The sequence below is a fragment of the Mercenaria mercenaria genome, chromosome 17 (assembly GCF_021730395.1).
Source record: "Mercenaria mercenaria strain notata chromosome 17, MADL_Memer_1, whole genome shotgun sequence".
In the NCBI taxonomy this organism is placed as follows: Eukaryota; Metazoa; Mollusca; class Bivalvia; order Venerida; family Veneridae; genus Mercenaria; species Mercenaria mercenaria.
The window spans coordinates 5,421,908-5,449,800 of record NC_069377.1 but is presented as its reverse complement, the minus strand read 5'-3'; the positions used below and the strand labels follow the sequence as shown (position 1 = coordinate 5,449,800).

Here is a 27,893-nt window from a genome sequence, read left to right as displayed (position 1 = left end):
CCAATGGCGGATTGAGATTCGGCAAAATACTTTTTGAACTTCGGATCAAACAGAAAGAATTATGTTTTCTTTATAAGGAACTTTAATATTTTGTGAAACTTGTATGTAACAGAACATCAAAGCAATATACTCTTTCGACGTTACGGCTACAGTGAGTATTACTTCTTATTTATATTTTTTCTGTATATTTTAATGGTATGAAATGATACAATAATGTAAAAACTTATAAAACAACTGCAGTATTTTGACAAGCTTTTATCATTCCGTAAAGAAGTTACCGCTTTAGTATTACTGCTTGTGATCTTTCCGTATATTTCAATGGTATGAAATGATATACAATAATTTTAAAAACACATAAAACAATTTGAATATCTGGAAAAGATTTTACTCTTTCGTAAATAGATAAAAAGTATTTCTTCGCTTCTTGTTGTCATTTTTCTGTATATCATAATGGTGCACATGTACAAATACGTATAAAACAGTTGGAAACACTTTGTTAAGATTTTATTATTGGTTTTTATAATAGTACATTATGTTAAGCTAAATTAAGGTTTTTCTACCACAAATTGTGTTAGTCTTACTGTAAATGAATCTAACTTCTAAATTTTTATGCGACTGGTGTAATTTTTTATTTCAAAAAGATACTTTTAAATATACTGAATGAGATTTATTATTTTATAACATTTTTCGAGAGTTTCAGAACGGTTCATTCATGAGTGCGTGATAGATTAGTATAACCAGCGATTTGGGAAATAAAGCTTAGGTTTTATAATTCATGGACAAAGTATGTAATGGAACAATAACAAAACAATAGCCCATTAGATTTTGTTTATGTTATTTATTTTTCCTAGAAAATGTAAGAACACCAATAGTATAGCATAATTGTAGATAAACATACAACTGGCATTCCTATTTCAGGTTGTCAGTCAATCTATTCCGTAATAACCGTAATAAATGTGTAGATAGTTTTCATTTTGACTTTCTTACTAGAATATAATTTAGAGAACTGTTTTGACAACTGCTCAACAGTAATTCTCGATAATTTTCATTTTGACTTTCTTACTAGTGTATAGTATTATTTGGAGAAATATATTGACAAATGCTTAACAATATCTAAGAACAATTTGTCAAGTCACAGAAAAAGACAAAGATAAAAAGTTCATTTGATGAGGGCAAAATGGACATCAACATTTCAAAATCAAGAACGGTTAATGGTTAATATTTTTATAAGTGAAGGTTGCTTAATTTCTACTATGTTATGTTATATTTCTGCATTAACTGAACGAGTATTGATATAAATATATATCGCCTAGAACCCACTAAAAACTAATGTTGCATTTTTACAATTCTTAACTGAGGAACACACTTTCTGAGTGAATTGAAATAAATTCCATAAATCTGAAAGCCTTCCTATTCGACAGAGTGACATAAAGAACGGATACTGAATAAAACAATACGCTTTAACTTGAAGCTTTAATCTTAGACCGACACAATTAGATTTATTTCTGGTTGTTGTGATTTCAACTTATCGCAATATTGTTAATGGTGCGTTAAAGATTTTAAACATGTGATGGTCTACTTAAGACGAATTTAATAAAAACAATTTTGGCAACATTCTTATAAATAGATGTAACACACGCTGGATAACATAGAATATTAGTGTATCGTATATAGTTACGTTCTTTAAGATACATAGATACATATTTAAGTGCGGAAGCAGTGGTCCATTAGTAAGACTGTCTGACAATGAAACAAGGGTTCGTGGTTTTGATCCACCGCTCCTCCTTTAAAAGTGAAAAGTTTCATTCTGCAAAATTTCTAGGTATCATTTACCAGAAAGATCCGCGATTGAAACATTTTGTATCAATGTTACATCTCTATTTGAGGAAGTTATAAATTATTATTGAGTAAAATTTAATTAAGTTGAGCTTTCGTTTGTAGTTGCCCGTTGAACAAATATTTGAGCATAGTAATAAGTGACCAAGTATGATAAATATCGACCACTGACTTCGCTTGTCATGATTTTCACGTCTATAATATTGCATTTGATATTGTCTTTGATAACACTGGAAACATTCCGGAACTCCAATATCAGCGTCATCTGAAGATATAGAAGATTATACGAATGCTATAAACAACTCTAAAGAAAATTTCAATATTATTATGTTTCAAACAAACTTCGGGTACTGTGTAGATTTTATCATTTTTGAACTGGAATCGATGCAGTGTTTCCTGCGTGAGACACATCTACATCTTCCGTCGTTTAACTTTCATACGCTAAATTCATATGACTTTATAGTCAATATAAATTTTGTCGCTGTTTGGCAAACTCTCTCGCAAACAAATATAACATTTTACCGCCGTTTGATAGAACCTCAGTACTGTTTTCACCAAGCTGCAAGCTAGCGTGACTGATAGGAAGTAAATTTAATATTATGCAATCAAACATGCCCATGTTTTTTTTTTTGTATAATAAGATACATGCTTTTACCATTCAGTCATCATACATGTCATTACGAACTATTTATTATACACAGCATCTAAACCATTAATGCTTAAGAGCTATAATGGCTTTGTTTATGATGTGTCGGCAATACGTTCTACTATGAACATAAAATATACCAAATTCTCGTTCAATTCAATTTTTGATCATTGTTTTTATATATATTTGTTATAGGTCTAAATATTTGATTAACATAGTAGAAATATTATTTAGTCTTTTGTTTTTGATTACCTCCCTTTTTTACTCTGACTGTATAATTTCATGAGAAGTATTGAAAGTAATGCTATTAAGCAAACTTGAACAGCGGAACTATATGTTTTAGCATGAAATAAAAATCTTTATGAACTTTTATAAATATGATAATTTAATAGGATAATATCCGGAGTTACTGAATACAATTTGCACTGAAAATCATATTACCATTTTGTAACAAAATATATCTGAAAGTGAGCACACAAATATCTGTATAACTGCCATTCAAGAAAAAAACACAAACCATTTTCAAGCAAACAGCCCATAGTTAACAATTTAACGCAAGAATTGTCTCCATGGAAGCAATGGGCACATCAACACAGCAAAGGTCTAAAACAAATAATGAGATAACCAAAATAATTATGTGCACCTAAAAACTAACAGTCAATCAAAATTTGGAGAACCAAAGAAGCTCTTTATGTTTATGAGGCCCTTAAGTGAAATGATGAGTGGTTCAACATTACAAACCACTATAGCTCTTTGGGTGCATATCCTTATCTATCTGTTGCAATAATTTTAAATAACAACTTTTGGGATACATCGGGCAATTACTCTCGTCCCAGTATTATGCGAGTTTTATTTAAAGTTACAATCTGAAATAAAGATGAAAGGGATTTTAAAATGACAATACGGAAGGCATATTCTTGGATTTCTGGATGTCTAATGTCGGAGTAATATTAAATAGAATATCCAGTCTCGTTAGGCAAAGTCATTCGTAGAATGTAATGTCTATCTGAAAATGCTTTTTGCGAATAGTTTCATAAAATATTATACGATTAATTCCTCTTTCTGTTTCTTGATCTACTGCACATGAAAGATCTTAAACTTTCGTTGTTATATGATTTAAATATTATCAAAACCCAAGAATCATAGAGGCTTGATAATTATCGGTGCTTATTTTTGTGAGACAGGTTCGAGTTACAGAACATCCTTCTCTATTTGTAAAATCTTGATATCTTAATCATTGCAGGAAAGAGCATGTCTTAATTTACATCAACGTCAAAGATTTAATTATACTATTGTTCCTAACCAAAGAAATTTGATAACAACCTCCTGAATCAAATGTGATTTGATGTGCTATTAATCAGCCATTATTAATTGAATAAATCAGTTTTAGTCCCGGCGAAAACATCACGAGATTTCCAAATCACAATCTATTAATTCAATTCACGGCATAGCAATGTTTCATTTCTTTATAAATAAATGCGATGATATCTTGAAGTATAATATTTTAGGGGATTTTATGGTTCTTTACAGAAAAATGCTAAACACAAACATACAGTGAAAAAAAGACAAAGTTTTCCTTTTCAAAGTTAGTATGATTTTTTTTTACATTTAGCATCACTCATGCAGAGACTCGAAAACTACGAGCAGAACAGTACTTTTTGTGTTTTCATTTAAAGGAATTAAGCCGTTGTGGTAAAGATTCCTAGTTCTTGTTTATATTTTGAATCTCCTTTCTCTATCTCTTTGCTATACAATCAAAGATATAAGTTAAATTGCCTTATTCTTGCTCTTATCAATTTATAAAGATTTCCCTCATTAATTTTAAGGTGTTTTTACCAGCTTGAATACATTTCTTTACGTAATAAATATGTCTCAATGACATGAAATATTTGGAATGGTGCAAAAGACATTAAAGGATAACACAGTTATATATAAAAACAATTGATACTAAATGAAAGTTTAATTTATGGCTTAGATGGGTGAAACAAGTATTAAACTGGTAAAAGATTTAGACTGCTCCAGAAAACAATGATAAAAGATTAAATAGTGGTGGGGGCATTTGTTCTTCTTGATGCCACCAAAAAAGGATACCATGCATCATCCACAATACAAGTAAAAATACCGCAAACTGTGTGCATCTTAATCAATATACACTAACTGAATGGCTTGCCCGGCTAATAGTAAAAATGCTCAAGATCAGAAGGCCCGAAAGTCTATAGTTTTAACTACTGGCTGACAAGCCATTCAATAAGTGATTGGTTTCATAACATCAATAATACATTTAATATTGTTTTCTGAAAGTTTTAGCCCTGCAAAATTATAAACTGACATATAGCACAACTTTTTGACCGGCGCTTGTAATAAAATAACAAATTTAGAATTAATTATTCCAACAAAATCTTTACTTTCTCAACAATAAAACAGATTTTGATAGCAGTATTTTTCTTAGAAAACGTTAGGAACAAAACACATATCAGCACTATTATTTCTTTCTTCTTTGATTTCCTTACAACAATGAAGTTTAATGGACACTAAAATCACATTTACATGTATAGATAGAGGTGAAATAGGAAGTAATATTCCTGTTTCTCATCAGGAAGAATATAGTTAAATGCTTTAGTAAATGTTTTTTTTTCTTATCTGGATAGCACTTCTAAAATCAATGCATAGAAAGGGAAGTAAGATATGCTTATCGGGTTCACGTGAATCGCAGCCGCATGTTTATATTCTTTCGCCACAAAAAAGTCTTTCATGGTTCATGTCACATGTCATATTATTAGATTTATGACTTTAACCTATGGTAAAACTTAGCTTTGGAAATCAAATCACGAATGAAAAGGTCATAAAATTAAAATTGCAAAACGATCTTAGGCTTTAACTGCAATCTCATAATTTTGTTGTAAACAATCACATTCAATATGGTAACTATGCCCCGAGTGCAATAAACTAAGACTTTATATTTCAGCACCGCTTTCAAGGTCTGCATATATTTTGCAAGACAATTGATATTAAGTATTCAGTTTATGTACAAGCGTCAAGATAAATGATATTAATTGACAGTGAAAACCCCATGTAGTAGTCAAATAGTATCTCGATTACAGTCGTGAATCTCACAAGGAGGTCTCAGTGTGGCCATAACGTCGCAATTTGTGCCGAGACTTGTAATCTTATGTCTGAAGAGGGACATGGCTTCCTGCAAACGTAGAATACAAATCAATTTAATAAAACCATAGCTGTATGTATTTGATTATTTTTGAGTTCATATAATTAGTAATATAACAAATTGTCTAGGATTGCCATCATGCGTTTGGAGCTTTATTACATTATTTTCAAGATACATTTATATATATATTCATACCGTTAGATTAATTTTACGCTTTTATAAATGCAGCAAAATATTTAATTCCATAACAAGACATGTAATTGTATATGCAAAGTTAACCATTTTGTGAATTCCTTTTTAAGCTTTTACACATTTATGAAATTCTAAAAGGCATAGGCTATGCCCGTAGTAAAATGAAAATTTTGTTGGTGAAAATTGAAATTTCATGCAATAAAAGTACATTAAATAGTTATAAACAACTACATAGCATTTCAGCAGCAGAAAATGTGTAGTTTTGAGTCACGCTATTTATATCAACAATTAATTTTCTTTGTTGAAAACTTACAGTAAATATTCCGAGTTTTATAGTTTTTACTCTGACCGAATACTTTTTTGCATAAGTCTTGTAGATCTGTTTTTGTTTTAACGAAGGCGGCCCATTTTCTTATATTAAAACAGACACATTTTGTAAATAGCTTTCTGTACTACACATCATTTACGCAAACAACAAATAAACAAATATCAAAACATTTTATGTATATTTATATATACAAGATAAATATTGAAAACGTAAAGTAATTTCCCTTATAAACAAAAATCATCTTGTCCAATCAGACTGCGGTTACAATTGGGAGAAGAACTTAAGCAAATAGCTATCCTTTATGTAAACTGTTAAGACAATATCCTCTATAAATCGTGGGTCCACAGTTAGTGCTACATGACCAGTCTAAAGTTCAGTCCCATGTCTTGTTTGGCTAAAGTCAAAACTAAAAAAAAACTGATCTAAAATCTATTTCTGATGCCATGTAATATCATACTTTTTGAATGGCTTGCCGGGCAATAGTAAAGACTTTGTCCTTAGGCTCTCAGGCAATAGCTTCCACTGTTGACCGGCAAGTAATTGAATAAATGTTTAGTACTGGTAGAAAGCAACGAAATGTGAACATTAATACCAAACACACAACCTTATTGCCATACATAATCATATTGAAAATTCCGCTAAAAATAAAAAATAATCAGCCATAAGCATTATGATGAACAATAATTTCCATGAAATTAGTACAGTAAGTTAAGATAATTTTTCTCCTTAAATGAATTTTAAAAAAAATTGTTTTATAACATATTCTTTAAACTAATAATGCACCGATATTGCAAAATATATATATATATATATATATATATAGGTTCAAATGGTTGTTTTCAACAATTTAGTAAAGATCATTTTAAGAAAAACATAAACATGATTTTCTTTATGATGTTTGCAGATGGAATTCAAGATATTTTACTCGGCTGTCATAGAAATTTGAAAATAAGAGGGTCTGTTGGTTATAAAGTTCTGTCAGATGTACATCAACCTACGGTTAAAATGCAATAAAGAAAAGATCCGTGTTGTGCGTACTAATGGGATAATTACGGGTCATAACTTCCCTACAATTCTTTATGAATGTTTCTAAACAATTGCAAGAATAATAAATGATTTAGTAAATCGGACCTGGAACTATGTTAACAGTCCCAATGCGAATTAAGGAAAATCTACAAATAATTCAAGCGGACAGTTGATCGTTTCCAATCAAGCAATCAGTCGCCTATAGTACGAATGCTGGCAACTGTGTCGCACTGGGGACGTAAAAATGTATCAAGTAAACCTCGGTATATCATCAAATATCACTGCATTAGACTTCTTAGTAGACATTGGATTTGATAATCTCAAAATATTGCTTTGATAAGGAATTAGTCTGTTTTCTTATCACATAAAACTATAGACTGAATTTGGTCATATGTGATATATCTCTGAATTTGCACTAAAGCTTATGAGAAATATTACCGAAGCATGATTTTAATTCTTAAATTATGCATGTAATTTCTTTAGCGTATCAGTCTAACAGTAGATTATAAACTAAACACGCATAAAATTAATTATTCGAAACGAAAACGGTATTCATCATAATAGCACTTAATTATGAATAGCTTAAAATACGGTGTTCATTTAATTGCTAATGAGCAGACAGCAACTCAACGAAACAGGACGATCATTGGTTTTTCACAAGAAAGAAAATTGCTAACTCTTTAAAGACCCACCACAGAATAACAGTGTAAGATATTTTTATTTAGATGACATTTTAGAAATATACTTAAAAAGATTGACTAGATTAAAAAGCTCAACAGAAATAGAAGATGAATTTGTGAATAGTACAATAACTCAGAAAATACCTTAAATTCTAAATTCAACACGTCATTTTTAGTGCTGTATTATCTCTATGATTCTCATGAAGTACATGTTTGGGAAAAACTAGGTCACTAATTGTGATGGGCCTATAATGTGGTCTAAGGAAATCAGATTTTAATGAATTCCAGGGAATGCCAGATGAGATCTCATTGTTTCCCTAGAACTGTATAGTTTGAACAATAAGTGACACAATTGAATTGTATGCCAGATGATTAAATTAACCCACTGTAAAACCTGATAAAGAGATGTAAATTCTTCAATTATTTATTTCACCAAGATCGACATAATAGTTTTAAGACATTTCCCTGATATAAAGTTTTTATGTACTCAAGACTTTGTTAAATCTAATGTTCACTTAAAGCCAGACATTAGACGCTGAATAAATAAAAGTAAAGTGTGAAGCATCAGGAAATGTAGATCCCAAGTTACGTATCTAAGTGTCATAGCTATTTAATTTTCCCATGTGCCTAGATGATAAAACAGACGTCTAATTGGCTGCCTTTTCACAGACCGAAACAAAAATTCAGTTCAAATATTTGGTCAGAATTAGTCATAAGTTACATAATCATTCGAAATGTGCGAAATGAAACTTTAGTAATTTTAAAGTCATCAAGAATAGGTAATTTAGTTACAAAGATTCAGCAAATGAAATAATATCTATAAAATTGTGTCCCCATCTATTTAACTTTTACCATTCATTCAAGTTATTCCCGTTTGATAGATGATTTCTTATCATGGAAATAAGTTTTGCCCACCGGGGTTGCTTGCACTGTACCATGGTTGTACTACAAGATGATTTTATAGACGTATCAATTATCAAGTACAACAAATATGCCATCAGCAATTAGTACTTCAATACACACGTGCGAGGCAATACTATAACACAAACATTTGTCGTGTTCCTGCAGGGAGTTAGTAGTAATAAATGTAGGCTAGTCGTGCCGTCACTTCGCACGAAATTTGACAATGCTACTAATAATGTAAAAGGTCAACAATTTTCTCTTTTTCATCGATCGCACTATCTTTTAAGAAACAAAAGCAGCAAAAATGGACACTGTGTAAAATGAATTTTGTCAGACTTTTTTCTTTTCAACGCCGTTATCGTATCCCATGTGAACGCTGTCTTGCTAAAAGAGTTAGCACTTTGCTTGAATGAGAAAACAAATACAACGAATGAGTTAGAGTCGTATACAATAGGAACAATTGTGGTTCAGACTCATTTGTCTTCGTGGTTGATGACGGGATAGAAAATACAGGAAAATGGTAGGGTTTAATATCATAGGATCATTCATTCTCTTACGAGATTCTTATCTAATTAAAGGTTTTTAGCCTCTCTCTATGATAGTAGCTATATTCATCTAATGCTGTACATATCACACAATGCAAACGTTGAGAAGATCTTTCAGATGCATATAAATAAAAGTGGACTTGGTTTGGTTGACACATAAGACCCCATGAAATGTTCAACACCCGTCTCCATATCGCCGGAATTCTTTAAAACAGGTATATTAAATACGCTCTAGGTTCATATAGAATAAGCAACAATAAGACTATCGATTCCATATTACAATTACATGACACATTTCTAGTTATTTTGAATATTTTTGATAAAATGTAACGGATGTTCTGTCTTAATAAACCACAGTCCACCATCGATTAAGCTTGGCAACTGAAACAGAAAATTAGGGGACTACAGCAGTATCAGGCAGGGTTACACCAAGTCTGAAATGTAAAAGCACAAATAAGATATTGCGCAAATTCAACTCATCCCTCCTATATATTTTGAATAATTGTACAACATTACCAGCCATGATAATTATATTGCATGACAAAAGCTGTTGATAACACTGGGATAATTTTTCTTTTCGAATAAAGTATTATGTTCAAGTTAAGATGGGACTTTCCCGAACTATTAAACTCAATTGTCTCTCTTCTGTTGTATTTATTGAATAAATAATCGCTTATGTAACTTTATAGATATACCTTTGTGTAAAACTATATATTTAATATGGAAACTCACGTTAATATAATTACTTACATAACATGTTAAATACGCATGTGACTAGTAAAATTGTAGACATAATTACTTATATCACGTTGTAATATTCCATGTAATGCAGGAAATTGTACCTGTCTAACGCCTAATAGCCTACGGTGGCAGTTGAAGAATTGTTAACAAGTATTGCCCCTACTATTTGATGTTTGGCCGCATGTGAGTCATGTGGGTAATGTATTTAACAGTAGTATATGGTAATTAGGTACTTGTCATCATATTATGGTGGTTATTTATGCCATATACTTTCAAGGTCTGACAAGGTGCAAAAGGTTGTCCGCCAGAAAAGATTATGTGCACACACACAAACATCGAATGAATTCCAACTGTAAACTTAATCTCTGACCTAGGGATCTGGATGTTGCCTGTGACATGCCCTCTTATTATGGCAATTATTTGTGCCACGTAATTTCAAATCAAACAATTCACAGACAGCCGGACAAGATTTTTGCACAAACACAGACTGAGCCCACAAGTAACACTATATGCTATGTTCTCCTCTCCATCCGGAGGCATGAAAAATATAACTTGTTTCAGAAAGTTCATTATCATCAATAGACATGTCAGACCAAAACGTAAAAAGGACAGATGAAACATCGCATTTCATCCAAATGTCCTCTATAATCGAAAGAAATGTCAACTTAATCCCTTGAATACCCTTTCAGTCATGTTCCTTACAACAACAATAAACTTTCAGTATCTTCTAAGTTTTCAAAAGTTTCGGTATCACTAGAAAAGTGCTTATATCTACATTTTAATATAGTTAATATTTATATATAATTATATTCATTCATCACCAGTGAACAATTTTATCTATTTCGGTTTTGTTTGCCTTTAGCCTGCTGGTGGCAAATGATCCCGCCTTTGCGACCAGTGCAGACCAAGATCTGATCATAGTCTTCAGTCAATAAATTTTCAGTGAGCACCCCTTTGAATAATAAATAGTACTGTCCAAATAATGACCAGTCCATTTTAGAAATTTAACAGGGTAAAGTTAAAAAAACTAACTGAACAACCAGTTTCGGAATAATCTCACTCTATTGTTGATTCATATTACATTTGTCAGTTAGGCGTCATCTTGTGATAAATAATTTCATTTTACACTACACGAACTCCTGTTGCGTCGAACGTCATCACATTGGGTTGCATGGCGACGGATTCACATTTCGGTGCATCGCAACAAGCTTTTTAACGTATCGTTTCATGTTCAAATGGATAGAATGAAGTTTTGTATTAAATGGTATCTAAATACAATGTATTGAATGAAAAGTTACTGAACGGGACTGAATTTTAGACTAGACGGCGTTAAAATGTACTGCACTGACTGGATTGTTAATGAATGGGTTGTGTATTCACTAATTTTGGCGGTAACTGCCACCCATAGAAGATCCTTTGGAATCATAAAACGCAACAAGGCAAAATAATAACAGACTCGGTTTGATAGAATCCATTCATGAGTGGTAATTAAATGCGCAACACTCTTATACCCCTTAGCACCTGCATAATCAATAAGACAGAGTCCTATATTTTGTACCCCTTCAATCCAATATATGTAAGAACATTTCACAACACAGAGGCCCTAAAATATATATGGTATAGAATAATTGCCGTTTTCCTTATCAGGTGGTAGATAAAGCGCCTCACGGGACATAATAAGCGACATTCTGCAGTATTTTATGTAACATTTATATCATAATATTCATTGATCCTAATATATTCAATTAACTTGGGAACGTATTACCGAGATGCTTTGAAACTAATTTTGAAGCAATAATATAGTAAGTTAACATTGGAGAATGATTTATTTCCCCTTTTTGCATTTAAGAGTGAAACTTTTATTGCATAAATCCCCTTTGGCATAAAATTAGTGTGAGGTTCTACAAATAAAGCGGTTAAACTAACCGTTTGTTTAGTTGGTTTTTTTTTTTTTTTTTTTTTTTTTGGTAAATAGTACATGCAATAAGGTTATGTTATTGGTAAGCTCCGTTTTTATCAAGCCATATGCTTATCGTTGCATTGCAGTTTTATGAAGCATTAATTTTTTTTGTTTAATATCTATACACATTGTGGGTGTGGGGGGGGGGGGGCAGGGTTGAGGTTAATAGGATACATAAACATATTACAAGTGATTAATTATCAAATTTAAACCAGACAAGATCATTATACTATTAAACGTTGTAAATAACTAGTATAAGGTAATCTTACAGCGTTCTCTTTCGAAGAAGCGTCATAACAGTCAAATGAAAGGTCAAACAACGTCCGACTGATACAGATGACAGGAAATGTCGTTTATGATTTGACTTTATCAGCTTCGTTGAAAATGCTTTTTAATTTTAACAAGTTTTTAGCTGTTGAAAGACCGCTGATGCCCCTAGAATTATTGTTTTATACATAGCCGAACCGCATATATTCCGACAGTCAAGGCTATAATGGCTGTCTTGAACAACATTTTCGTGACTGAATATAAATATCACTTGATGATTCTCTAAGATTTGTGTATTTATTTTTCGGTAAATGACAGGTTTGTTTCAATCTTATATATACCGTGGCATTCATTTAACAGAGTGTGACTGATCAAAGCAATTAAGCCGCTTGGGGTTCAGTCTTGCGTTTTAGACAATGTAATATGTTATTTTCAAGAATATAGATGTTTCGGAATACACGAGGGATAATAAACGATTTGTAACCGTCACGCATTCGGGCGTATAACTCTTTGGTAGATGCTTGACATTGTGCCTACACCTTCGGTATAATTTACCAGACTAGGAGAATTCTATGATGCCGCCAAATAAAGCATCTGACTGTAGATTTAACTATGATACTAAAGAAGTCTTTATAACTTCTATATATACTTAATTTTGAGCATTCTGCTACAGTATACAATATATATTGTCATTATCATCAGACTGGCCTCAAAAATATTCTGGCAAATTCTGAGTAGGAATTTGTAATGAACTTGTTAAGATACTATTGGTATAGTACATTTCTGTTGATGACACTATTAAATAACTAGGGTTGTTGATAGATGTCACTGGTGTTCTACTATGTTGTTATTCCGCTGTGATCAGGCAAATATTTTACCTAACGATTTCATGAGAGATGATACATTTGAAATCAGCCGTTCCCGACCGCTTAATAATGCGGGAAAATTTTCAATTCTTTTGCAGTATCAAGGAACAGAATACACAAAACCAAAACGAATATTAAGAATGTTAATGAAGGACTAATCTCAATGGATGTCCTGGTTGCGTCGTCAGCGAAACAAATTCCAAAGACCATATATAATTGCGTTTCATTTTATCTGCACAAGTTGAAATCTACGAGAATACTGCTACTGTCCAAAGCATGATATTTCATACCCGTGGCGTTAAATGACTCCCAAGCATATCAACCCTGACAATTCTTGAAATGCAAATGCCTTAATCATTTTCTTTTATTTGAAAAAGCTACATTCAAGAAAATTACAACTGTAATAACTCAGTTGTGCAAACTCTTCGACTTTAAAAGTAAATATCTAACCATAGTACGAAGGCGGAATGCAGTGGTATTTTTTTTTATTCGGAATCCATTGTTTATATGCGCATGCACGTGTAATGCTTTCAGAGTCTGCTTTCCATTATTTACTGTCAGTCTCAATTGTCTATAAAGAATCTTTTATGAAACAGATGCCACACAACGTTAATATTTTGTATGAATAAGGAGAAAATCTTTATATCAAACATTGTTTTATATTGCACGTCTGTGTTGAGGGAAGTGAAAAGTTATAGCCGTAAATATCGACTATTTATATAAATTATGCTTCAATATAAATGTTTTTCATAACATAATCTGCAGAATAAGTTTTATCTTATACACTAGCTTACAGAAAACCAACTGAAAACAAATACTTCTTTTTCGATTTGTAAAAATCTTGTTCTTTCTTCCTCAGTACTTTCCTAAGGAAAAAGGAAAACTAAACATTTTTTAAGAATATGGTCGCCCTTAAATCTTTGTTTATGATATATAAAACGTTCAAATAAAAATGTGTTCAAGGGGAACAAAGCGCACAAGCATATAGGTTTGACTGAAGGTCAGAGAACTTTGATTAAGAGAAAGTAATAGATAAATAATTTGCTTTTCATCATTTAACAAATCTATAAATTATGTGCATTAAACTAGTTTCTTCCAATAAAATGATAACCAAGACTAGTGATCATATTTAATACTAATATTATAGTTTATCTTTTTGTCTGTTCTGCAATACATTTTTTATATTAAAAATGGTCCATGTTATTTTTTTTAACATTTTCTTCTTAATAGGTTAAGAATAAAATAGAAGAATAATTCACTATTAACTGTATTGATGGACAATATAAGTTATTGCCAAAATATGTGACAAATCGTTCGATGAAAAGTAAGTCTGAGAGAATTTGGACAATAAGAAAACATAAAACTGATATTGATTAGAATGGGATGAGATTTGACGTATTGTCATGTTTATGCTATTCATCAGATCGTTGTTTACAATATTTACATTCACCAAATATCCGTAATGCGAACTTTATCTGTTTTAACATTTCTGTTATATATCGCCGTAACCTTAATTGATGTAGTAGTTTGGATCAAGGGCAATATATCACGAACGGATTTCTTATTCTCAATAACTTGAGATATTCAAGATCACTGTCTATTTAAAAAAGATTCACAAAAGTAAGTAAAAAGCAGAAACTATGATTCCACATTTATTTGACTTCTGTTTAACGCCAAATTTACCGAAGAGGTAACAACAATTTTAACTTTATTTTTACACTAAGTGTCATATACAGTGTTATACAATTATATCTTTACAAAACTTTAAAAAAGAACAACTGATAAAAACAAACTAAAAATAACTAGCAGAGATGTAAAACATAATAATTTATCAAGAGCTTCATATTTTCATCCCGTCATGCTGAGTTACAGCTGTATTATTACAGTATCATATTATCAGTATGATTTTCATGAAGTTCAAGTTCGTAGGAGGAAGGAAGTTGGTCGCTTTGTTGTGATGGATCTTTAACTTCTGTGGTTTTATTGCTCAATCATTTGCTTATACATGCATGATAAGCTAGTTTGATCAATATTCAAGTTATGTTGAAAATAACTTTTCTTTCTGTTCATGCCCGATTACAAAAGCTATCTGAAATGATAAAACGACAAGCAAATAACATTGCATTTTGTTAGTCCAGTGAGAGAACTTATTCTCATGGTTTTGTAGCAAGAAGCATCCGAAAGATTTTATATTCTTCAGCTGTCATTATCTGACTGCTAAAATCCCAATAATGCAGCTTATTTCCTTATAAGGAAAAGGGAAAATGTATATTTAAATAGTAATATATAGTAAAAATGAGTTTTGATCCATTTGAACACAGCGAGAGGTCACACAAGTTGCTGAATTAGTCCTTGTCGCGTAAAACTGATTGATTCAAAGTCATGGTTAATTTGTTTTCATGAATCAAATATGTAAATCAGTAGGACAAATTCTTAGTCATCATAAGTGGGTCGACTTGACGTCACTGTCAGGGTGTATTATTAAAAATGAATTTGATTTATCATGTTAGAATTTTAAATCATCCATGGCAAATTGATATCGCTACTACAAAAAATAAAAGAAGTATATAATGAAGAGCATTCGTAGAGTCATTCAGATCGACTTTGAACAAATTAATAAGTTATCTCTTTAGTCGATAATTAGTACAATGTTAATGAACAAAAAAACTAAAACTCGTTAAATTAAGATGTTTGGGTAAAAATGTCTAAGTCAAATGTACTATACGTCGGCACTAATGACAGTCAAGTCCAACCTTTTCAGCCATTTTAGCCTACGTTGTTATGGCCCAAAAAAACTTACATCCTCAAAATTATATGTTTAATCTCCTCTTTCTACTTTCAGATTAGAAACAGAATCTGACAACAAACATAGTGTAATGCGGACGTGGACGTGTACGGGGCTGGTTCTAGCCATCCTCGCCAAATGGCTCACTGGTAGGGTGTTTGCCAGCAATGATTTTCTCGAACTGTGTGCTGACAACCAAGAAGCATGTGCAAATATTCTTCGAGGTAAAAACTATGGATTCTTTTGGTTTTACACTATTTTGTGGATTCTTGTAAAATAAGGACAAGATATGAAGGCTTTGTTTCTACATAAGTGAATTTGAGCAATCAATTTCTATTGCAAATATTTAAAGATGCATACACGCACATAAAACATACACCAATGGCTTGGACTATCGTCATTATTGACGGTACTCCGCATAAAGATATTGAATAAGACGAGAAACTATTTTGGTAAACAAGTTGTTCGGGCAATTAATTGTATTTCCATTGAAACAAATTATTATCTAATTTCACGACCTTAATCAACACATCTTTTATTTCTGGAAACACAAATATTTATTTCATTTTTACGGGTGTAGTGTATCAGAATATTGAGTTAGTAATTTTTCTCATGTTTCTTTCAATATGAATTTTGTGATTATTCAAAAGAATGCATGTGGTTAAAAACTCCCATTTCCTTTCACTTGAATTTTCTACATTTTCTATATGATATATGTTCATGGATTTTCCCTTTTGATCTTTACGCAATATACCAAATGTCTAACATTCCTAAACACCTCGGTGAATATTACCGATCAATGCTAATACAGAAATATTTGAAAAACTGGCAACAGTTATCGAATTAGTGGAAGAGTTTTTGTATCCAAATCCACTTCAACCGATAACGCTTAAGTCATAAGCCAATAAATTGTCTTACAATTGACAAATATGATCCTTCCCGGGCCATACTGTAGCATTCCAGAACACTTCAGAACAATCCGATGTGATCAATGGAGATCAACTTTCTCATAGACAGATAATAAAAAAAATCTTATACATCCAATTATCAACAATATGCCAGTGCACGATCCACGCTGAACTCATTTTATTGTCCTGTCAAAAGTCTGTGGCATGACTTGGAACTGACATGATTTCAGATTGAATTATACCCTTGAACAGTTTCTATTACTTCATTTCTGTATTTTGAGCAGCTGTATGTCTTGTCACAGATTTGATACTGTTCTAATCAAAGTATTTGACACTAGGAAAAATCTCTTTGTTTTCAGTCAGACATGTGACGTGTTATAGACAAAGATGCCCACATCATATTTGTGCTTTAGTCTTCAAACATAAGAAACAAGTACAGAAGTTTTTTATCAGTGTTCACGTATATCAGATTAAAACAGTTAAACTTTCATTTATTTCAAAAGTGTCTATACAATCTCAACAATAGTTATTTATTGAAATAAATATTCACAGGAAACATTATGAATATTAAAATGTTCTGTCTTTAGAAAAAAAAATCGCTATTATTTTGACTTAAGCGTTACTTTTTACCGCCAATACTGTCAAATATCGTTATATAAAACAAATTATTAAACTATAATCAAATTGCATCATATGTTAGGATACACATATATCAGAAAAGAGTATGTTTCATTAGATACCTACGAATTGTTTGTCTAAAATACAGCTTTTAGTTTGTTAACGAATACAAAACCCTGTTTTCTACTTCCATCGAATACGGAAAATATTCAATCAAAAATGACGTAATAATGACGTTTCGACTTTCCTTGCGTCAAACAATTAACCGTTTCAAAAGTTTTCGGTCTTATTTATCTAAACGTAAAGCCAATTTTGACTGATATGCAGTAGAAGTAGGTATATATTTATACAATTAAAGAGACATTAAAACAGCACCTTGCAATGATGTATTTGGCTCTCGTTCATTATGTCGGGCGTGATCATACTCGGCGCAAGCGCATCGTAGAATCCAGGCCTGGCAAAATCCACTCGAGTCGAATACAACATTGAAGATCAAGGTAGTGTTATCATAACCCTAATATATAGTATCTGACTATTGGAATACAGAAAGCTCTAAAATGACCTTTATTTTGAGTAATACTGATTGTATTCCCTTAGGTTACCCCCTTGATGGTCTTTTTCTGACACTTTATATAAACGTTCCCATTATTGCTCATTATCAGCAAAGCTACTGCAAAACACTCGCCTTCCACATCCAGCTGTATACATTCATCTAAGAAATGTTTTTAAAAAAACTACAGGATTGTAGCATTTTTCGCCTTTTACGTCTGAAGCCAAATGTTTCAATAACGCAGGCCCTGATCTCTTATATAGTAATTAATTTAGTATAACCAGCTACAGGCATTGTTCTTGGGGATCCGTTTGTTGTTAGAGAAAACACGTTTTTTGGAAACATTATGTCTAGAGGTTGTATTGTGTCAGTGTGATAACCGATGAAATAGAATTAACTCCGTATTTGCATGTCATCGTTCGCGTTTTTTGTTAGAAAAGATGCTTGAAATGCGAAATGTGCCATATTCCGAAGAAAAACGTTGACTTTTTCAATAAATGAATGATAATGATTGTTTTGAGAATCATGTACCGGAAAGGTTTAAGTGAAATAAAATCCCGTGAGCGTATTTTCAGAGCGGTGTTTCTTGTTGCTTTCTGTAATGTGATGTTACATTCGATTAACATCTTGTATTTAACAATTCCAAGCTATTATCCTGATTATTTTATTTTAAAAGATTAGCCTATATAGGAGTTTCTGGGAAATGGAATGTGTACAAAGTCATAAAGCCCGTTTGAAAGCTCTACAGAGATTTGCATTTCCAACCTTGTTACATGCTATGTCAGATTAAAAAAGCCCAATAAGTGAACTTTAGAGGGTGATTCTAAACAGTCAACCACAAGAACTTTACGCCTGTTTTTAATAAGATATGATGCTTTGAAAGTAACAATAACTGTTTCCTTTGAATAACATATAATACGTATTGAATAAAATAAAACACCATTACCCGTATCTTTGTCAGTTTCCTGAAAGATAATTTAGGTTTTCATAAAAACAATAATCCACAGTTATTAACCTAGCAAATATTGTTACAAATATTTGATTATTTTTATGATAATTTCATTAAAGGGAATATCCCAGGTAGTGTGTAAGTTAGTAATTTTCTTTTATAAATCTAAGGCTACAGTACTCAGTTATAATTATTATTGATTATTTAGTAAACAAAGTATTACATTTACGACTTAGAAAGATAGAAGAGAGTTTCGAAATAACAATGTAGCACAGATTTTTTTCACAAGACAAAATATTTGACGGTTATATGTATAGACGTAACATGACTACGGGATAAACCAACAAAAAACTCCCGCCGTATGCATATGTTTCTTTGCTTAAGAAAAAAAAAACACTAGGCGTGGGAAAATATATGATATAACATTACAATGGCCAAGGAAGATATCTCTGTTCTATAAAAAAAGTTGTCAATTCAGTTAAGGTGTAATTTATGTCTATAAATGTTCTAGCATGTTTAAAACCTGGGAAATATAAGAGAGAAGTTAGTTCAAAATGGGTACACTGTCCAGCAGGAAAAATCGAATGTGCAATATTATTGGTCAGCAGAAACGCCGTCATTCTGGACACAGATGGCTCGCTAAGCCACTGTCGCCTCTTTAATTTAATCAACCGTGTCATGTCTCATGAATATTGATGAGTTAATTTGATTGTGACGTAGTCCCCTGAGGCTTTTTAACTATTGGTCATCTCATAATGAAATATATTATTGTTCGTAACGGCAACATTATGACGTAGATCTTATCTTAATAAACACGGAAATTTGATATTGGTGATTAAATTATAACATTTAGAGAGTAAATATTGTTGTTATTGTGAAATGAATGCTCTGTTAAATCAATAACGTATGAATTGCATTGATTATGGTTACAGAAAGGATACGGTGATTTCGAACCGTGCCCAGTTCTCGACTTCTTCCGTATGGCAAATGTATTTGCTGTCATCACGCGTTACAATACTGACATCAAGTTTTCGTTACTAAAATTCAATTTTAATCAGTTATATATAACTCAAATTAAATTTGGCCGTAATGGATAGTTAATATTTATAATACATACTTCGAATGTGTCTTTGATCAGAACGCCTCGTATATGCCTTTGGCTTAACATGTATGTATATATATATATATATGGCAGCTACAACCAGAAAGGACTATATTTACGGCCTTGTAATATTTGACTCCATTTAATTAGCCATATTTGTAATATAACTGCTAAAATTTTGTAAAATGGTTTATCAGTGGAGTCAGCCTATTCTAAATTTAAACTTTAAACATTATTACTATACTTCTGATTCCATAATACATTAGAGAGTATAATTTAATGCCTGTAAATTATCTTAAATACAAGGTTATAATAGTATATATATATATATATATATATATATATATATTTTTTTTTTTTTTTTACTGGCAATAATACATTTTTAAAAAAACTCAGTCTTTTTCGTTCTTGAATGCTCACCAAAACTGTACTCACAAACAGCATTACTTCTGAGGGTTAACAGACAGATGATCCCTTTCATTATTGCAGGCAGATGTGTTGTCAGTAATTTCTTGAAAACATTAGTTGCACGACGTGAATGATTTCATTTTTGCCAAAGAGTCAAGAAATTTGTCTACCCTATTGAATTCAAAATAATTGAAGAACTATCTCTATGGACAGGTTGTCACAAAGAATTTTTCCTAGACATTATGTGTGGAATAATGATATCTCTCTTGAGAGAAGTTCTCGTGCAATCGGGTAAAGATCAACACGAAGATATAAGGCCCGTTCTGTAAATAAGCAATTAGGGAAATAATAAGTCACCAAAGAAAATCGTTATTTTTCAATAAGTAAATCACCCATTGCACGCTACCGAGACCTTTGATTCCGGTCCTGCTGACACAAGGCTATGTGAATTTGGCGCGCTTTTTGGATGAATCGGCGGTTAAGTGTAAAATAGACTCCCAACTGAATGAAGTAATCTTCTTTAAAACACGCAACATGGCCTTTTTTGCTCGCCCGTTTCCTGAAAAAAAAGATAGAATAACAGAAGTATAAATTGTACATAATATAGTGTCATGAAAGGAAACAATCGTGTCATTTTCTATGTAAATATGTTCTTTAAAATGTTTATAAGTTCTTAAGCAGCATCCATAAGATTTCAAGAAATTTTTAACGGGAGAGATTAGATGACAATACCATTTTGTGAATGTGTACTTAAAGTTTATATATTATTAAGCAACATCCATAGCATTTCAACGGGAGAGATTACATGTACATACTGCTTTTATATACATGTAACTTGCTTCGAGAATCAAAGTTCGGGCACGTTTATCTGTTCTTGTCTCTTTTCTTTTTTTTTTTTTTGGCAAGATTTTTGCATAATTTTAGGCGATCTGAAAATCAGCAATAATATCAACAACAAAAAATATGTCTTGCAGATATAACAAGTAGCAACGGCTCAACATTCATTGCAACAAGTGACAGAACAGCTTTAAAAGTTATCCCACAAATGCATTTTCTCAAATTTCTGCTAAGATCTGTTTATGTAAATCTAAATTTTATTTATGAGGCTATTTACATCAGATAAAATAACATCTTTGATGCCATTATATGTTTCATTGAAATTTATTTTTTTTTAAAAAAACCATCTTTCTTGTTTACGTGGTCTTGAATTTTATCTCGTTCATCGTTTTCTTCAGTAATAATTACGAGCCTCATGCCTTATGGTGCCAAAAAGAAATGGGGTTTTCAATTTCAGTTTCTGTTAAATATTTAAATAACAAAATCCCATTTGTCTTAATGTTTTGCCTTCTGTTTCTCTTTAGTTTATTGCGAACATAATTTGAGTAGGACTAGACGGCAGAAATTCAATTTTTCTTTCCTCTAGGAAATTTATAATCATTTGGTTAAATGGTTAAATATTTGGAAGAAAACGTATGTTATGGGGTTTTTTTTGTTCATGCAGGCGGATTCAGCGAAGCTTACTTTTTTCTACTTTTATAACATATTTCCATTTGACCTTTTTACCTGCACCAGCAGTCACAATAATTTTAAAGACACATGCTAATTTTAAATAAAATGGAACCATGTTTTAGAATTGAGACTGTCTGTTTGACAAATAACGAATCATAACTATATCATCAAAATGCATTACTTAGTGAAGACTTCTGGGCGGAATAGACATAAAATAATTTGTCTTTTATCTGTTATAATAATTTTATGTAGTAATAATTTAATTTCAACTACTTTCAAACATAAGTTTTCAAGTGACATTTTCAGAAGACGAAATATATTCTTATTGTACACACGGGTAATATGTGCATTTCAAAATTCATAAAAATGATTAATAAGTCAAAATCAACGTGTACGAAACATTGTTAAGAAAACAGGAACACTAATTCTCATCTAGTACTAGAAGAGGGATAGAAAATGAAAATACTATAAACAAAACTCTATTACTTTGCCAATAAACTTGAATACATAAATGCAACATGAAGAAAATAAGAATAACTTACGTTTAAATTTAAAATTTATTAGTATTCTGGAACATAATCATTACACGAAAATTTTGTCAAATATGTCCTGTGTTCAAACTTACTTTGTTTTTTGTAGATTAATATTTTCATGAAAATATTTTACTGTTTGAAATATTCTCTTTCAGATTTAGACAGTTCAAAAGACAAACGATTTCTCAGGTTTGGAAGAGCCCTTTCAGATGATGGTTTCTTTCGTTTCGGAAAAGGTGGTGCAAACGAAAACGCTTTTCTTAGAATAGGCAGAGGAGGCGACTTATATCCAGTTGAAGACAAACGATTTTTAAGATTCGGTCGTGGAAATGCAAATAGCTTAGATGACTTGTTAGCTACTCTTACATCTAGAATAAGAAACTTTGAAATTTCACATAATGTTAACCTACGAAGAAAACGTTCAGCAGACGAGCCAACTAGTCAAGAAATAGTATCAAATGCAGCAGAAACACCAGAGAACACTGTTAACAATGTAGAAAAACGAGATGCCCCCGTCGATGAAACTGAAAAGGCGGATAAACGTTTTATGAGATTTGGAAGAGACCCAGAAATGGCAGAAGACAAACGTTTCATGAGATTCGGAAGAGATCCTGAAGATATGACAGAAGAAGAGAAACGCTTTATGAGATTTGGACGAAATCCTGATGAGATGACCGACGAAGAAAAACGCTTTATGAGATTTGGCCGAAATCCAGATGAAATGACCGACGAAGAAAAGCGCTTTATGAGAATTGGACGTAATCCAGACGAAATGACCGACGAAGAAAAACGATTTATGAGATTTGGTCGAAATCCAGATGACATGACCGACGAAGAGAAACGATTTATGAGGTTTGGCCGAAATCCAGATGACATGACTGACGCAGAAAAAAGGTTTATGAGATTTGGACGAGATTCGAGTGATCTCACCGATGAAGAAAAGAGATTTATGAGATTTGGAAAGCGTTTTATGCGATTTGGTAGAGATGGAGAGGGAGACGATGAGGAAATGGATAAACGATTTATGCGCTTCGGTAAAAGGTTTATGCGATTCGGACGAGACATGGGAGCTGATAAGCGCTTCATGAGATTTGGACGTGACCCCCCGAAAAACACCATGGATGAAGAGAAACGTTTTATGAGATTCGGCCGAGGTGATGAGGATATGGCACAGGATGACAAGCGTTTCATGAGAATTGGCAAATGTAAGTGATTGAATATTTAACCTTTCCACAGAAACAAAACGTATACCAGACAGCGATTTTATAAAATAGAACATTATAAAACACATCTAAACAACATAAGATTATTTTATTGTTATATTAATTCACAGTTACGTTTCTGATATGATCCTTCGATTCTAAAAGAACTTTCAACCAGAATGACTGCTTTATGTGGTATGACCGTTAAGTGCGTCGTTATGACATGATTCCTTCAAGTTATAAATAATAATTGTATTGTATAGTTTAACGGGGAAACATAAGGGTCCTGTGAGACGGTAAGAAGATTTTACAAAAGACCGTATAAAATAAAAAGAATTCATAGACAGGTTGTCCTTGCCCGGACGGTTGAGGTTATTGACATAGCCGCCGTGGGTTTGAAATCTCGACTGGGGATAAAAAACATTGTTTATGTGAGGAAATTCCTAGATGGTTTACAGATGTTCGGTGATTCTACCGGTGTGTCCGCCCTCGCCTAATAATGCATGGAGGGTCGCCTGAGTCCTCCTCCACCAACAAATGTGTGAGCCGCTTAATAGCCTCTAACTGTGTCAGTGTGACGTTAAACCCAACAAAATGAAAACAATATTTACAAGCCGAAATAATTTCCGTTCACTATGTTATAATATTCAAAGACTTAGATTTGATTTATTTAAGAAAAAAGTTAAGGCAACTACAGCATTTCTCAAGAAGAAAGAAATCTGTTCCTATTAACAAAAAAAAATGTTGGATTAAATCAAAAACATATGCATATAAAAAATATCACTTTTGAGTTTAACTCATTAGGACATAACCTTGTGAAACACAAGATAAAAGTGCAGAAGTATTCCATCAACTCTTTGAAGTTAATTTACTTCTAAAATACGTGTCCGTGTTGTAGCCTAATCTAACGTTTTAATGTATAATTTATTATAGCGCCAGAATAACTTTGAAAAACATACGAATCATAAGTCTAAATTCAAAAAGTTATTCCTTTTATGTTTTATTATTTCCGGCATTTTCAGTATATACGTTTGATTTTTCAAATGGCACTTAGCCGACTTACCATTTTATATTTTTCTGTTGTTTTCCCGCAATGATGTCCGCTTCCTTAGCCAGTCGGTCGTTGTATTTCTCCAGAAAACAAATTCACACCTTACTGCGTACATCTCATAAATGTCTTCCTTTTGTTGAACAGTATGCCATGTAAATATCATTTTTGGCTGACCATAGTACCAAATTAGCTATCGATTTAGGTTTTAGAGTTATTGCTCTGCTAAAACCATGCAAGGGAATGGCTAACAAAATGGACTAGAACGAAAACATACACTTATTACTATAAGTCACGAGAACATCTAAGGAAACATAATACAATTATTTTATTTATTATCTTTCTGCACCATATGCGCTTCTAGACAGCCAATGCCCTTGCAATTTTCTTTCTTCTCATGATGTTTCTCATAAGCTAGTCATAAGATATCTTACTACACTGTAAGGAAAATAACGGCATTATTTGGATATCTAGTCCTTTACCAAAATGACAATATTTAGACATGCAAATACGAAACGTCGTGGCTGTTTTCATAAAAACAAATGAGCCGTGCCATAAGAAAACCAATATAGTGGCTGGTCAGGATCCATGCTGTTCGCTTTCAAAGCCTATTGCAACTAAAGAAACTGTTAGCGGACAGCATGGATCCTGACCAGACTGCGCGGATCCATGCTGGTCGCAAAGCCACTATGTTAGTTTTCTCATGGCGCGGCACAAATACGGAATTGACTTGAATTTCGTTATCATATTTTGATCAAAATTAAAAAAAAAATAGTATGATGATAGTTTTAAAGCTTTAAAAACTTTTCAAAAATATTTCATCCTGACTATGAACATCACTCTGGTCAAAAAGAACGGAAATGATACGCGTTATTATACAATATATTTCTGATGTTTACAAGTTAAAACCAGTTACTGAATGAAATGTTAATAATTATGCTTTGCATGTATAAATATCTGAATATTTATATATACTTTCTGTGCAATTTGTCCCTTTGAGTTCTTATCAATTAACAACAGTTGCTGAAGATGTTTAAACAAATTTTGAGCTTTGATTTTCATTTTTTAAAATCGATTTGATTATTGGTTATTTGTGTTAGATAATACTAATAATATGAACATATCACATACCAACTTTACAATCTAATATAAAGTCAGTGAGCAGGCTATGCCTAGTTCCTATTAGAACAATGTCGTTATTTCTTTTGTTTTTTTCCTTTTTTTTTTTTTTTGGAAAAAGCTTTACTCGTTTCCCAAATTTCAAAAGATGTGAATCGTTATTTATGAATTGATACAGTTGGCTTACTCCTATGTTTATTTTCACTTTACATTATAAATGATACATTTTCTTTTTTACCAGCTGTAGATGGCGAAACATCTGATGATGAAATGGATGCTGAGAAAAGATTTATGCGTTTCGGTAGAGATCCAACAGCTGACAAACGATTCATGCGTTTCGGAAAACGATTTATGCGCTTCGGACGGGATCAAGAGGCCGATGAATCTTCAACAGCTGACAAAAGGTTTATGCGATTCGGACGAGACAGTTTAGACACCGCTGACAAAAGATTTATGCGTTTTGGACGTAACTCACCTGACAATACTGCTGACAAAAGATTTATGCGATTTGGCAGAAACATGGAAACAGCTGACAAAAGATTTATGCGTATTGGAAAATGACAGTATTCTTAAAAAACTTTTATAGTTATTGCTAAAATTCATATTTATTTTTTCTGACAAGTTCTAGTATATTGTGGTTTACATTCATGATAAGATTTTATTCATGTTATAACATATGATATGTGAAAGTAAATGTTTAGGAACAGGACAAAATATTTCCTGCATTATGTATCATGTTAACATTTAACAATTTGTGATATTAAACAATTCTTAGAAATATAGTTGTGAATGAAGTCGTTATATTTACAAAGAGCTATATATGAAATTTTATCTATTTTGAGCGAAAATATTACCATCTTTCTAAAGGAAAATCTTATCGTTTTTATTTGTATACCTGCAATAATGCAGTTTTAATCAACGGAGGGTATGAAAATATGACTTTCACTTGTTATATTGGATTCATCGCCGATGATACGAAATAGTTCCGAATTATATTTTTCTTAATTGAATATTTTTTTATTGTATTTAATATATACAATGGGATTGGGCAAAAATTAAATCAACATTATTAGAACCCTCTCCCAGAAAATAAAATAACGATGGTAACTGCATGAAAATACACGTTGTTACAAAATCAAAGTATACATGTGTATGATCTAATCAAGAACAGTCGTTAGTAACTACAGAATGTAAATGTTTATTTATAGTTGGTGTGGATATTTTAGGAAGCATCATACACATATGATAAAGTATACAGTGTTATCTTAAAAGCGTTTTGAACTCTTTAAAAACAAACGATGCACTATTTGGAAAATATGTGAGTTTTCCTCCAGAGATTCACAACCGAACAATAACAAATCAAGTGATATATCATATATAGACAAACTTCTCATGAGAGTAAATCTTTCGTCATCATATAAGCAACAAGATTCAAAGAAATAATGTTAAGCATTCTCATAAGGATTGCCACATCTGAAAACTGGATCTTCTACATTTGAAAACTGGATCTTCTATAATATAAGCTCTATATAAATCGTAATTTAAACTACAACACTGATGTCTTAAAGGTGTATGTCATATATAATATTTATCATTTCCTTTCTCCAGCAAAGTAAATGGAGGTACATAATTCTTAACAGTGTTAATTGAAGTTTGAGTCTACAATTCATTCCTAAATTATTTCATAGCTTTACTGTAGACGTTTTAAATAATCTGTTACTTAATGTCAATCTGTTGTTGGTAGAATATAATTCAAATTCGCTTTTTCGTAAGGGATAAGCAACCGAAATCTTTACTTGCCCAGGGAGTAATTCTTTTAAATAAACGGGTACAAGCTTGTGATGCATCTTACAAAATGTACAAAAGTTTCCGAATTCTCGTCTAATAGAAAGTGGCTCAAAGCTCTAGTCAAAATAAAGTGCTTCTAAGATACTAAATAATATTGGCAAGCGATTCTAGCCATTTCTAACTGAACTGATTCAAGGAAGTTACTGCTTGCGAGAAAGCAG

At 31.9% G+C, this 27,893-nt stretch overlaps 1 protein-coding gene across 1 annotated transcript; it reads left to right on the top strand.

The window, feature by feature from the left end:
* LOC123537072 (FMRFamide-related neuropeptides-like) lies at positions 1 to 26,666 on the top strand. Its single transcript, XM_045320626.2, has 4 exons — positions 1 to 151; positions 15,996 to 16,162; positions 22,671 to 23,720; positions 26,126 to 26,666. The coding sequence occupies exons 2-4, from the start codon at positions 16,030 to 16,032 to the stop codon at positions 26,443 to 26,445; spliced, it is 1,503 nt and encodes a 500-aa protein (XP_045176561.2). The 5' UTR covers positions 1 to 151; positions 15,996 to 16,029; the 3' UTR covers positions 26,446 to 26,666.
* Positions 26,667 to 27,893: the final 1,227 nt, after the last annotated feature.

Bases quoted from the DNA above. Each gene is read 5' to 3' on its own strand.
- LOC123537072 (XM_045320626.2), top strand. From the start codon at position 16,030: ATGCGGACGTGGACGTGTACGGGGCTGGTTCTAGCCATCCTCGCCAAA. The intron at 16,163-22,670 runs GTAAAAACTATG...ATTCTCTTTCAG, and splicing joins ATGTGCAAATATTCTTCGAG to ATTTAGACAGTTCAAAAGAC. The intron at 23,721-26,125 runs GTAAGTGATTGA...CTTTTTTACCAG, and splicing joins TTTCATGAGAATTGGCAAAT to CTGTAGATGGCGAAACATCT.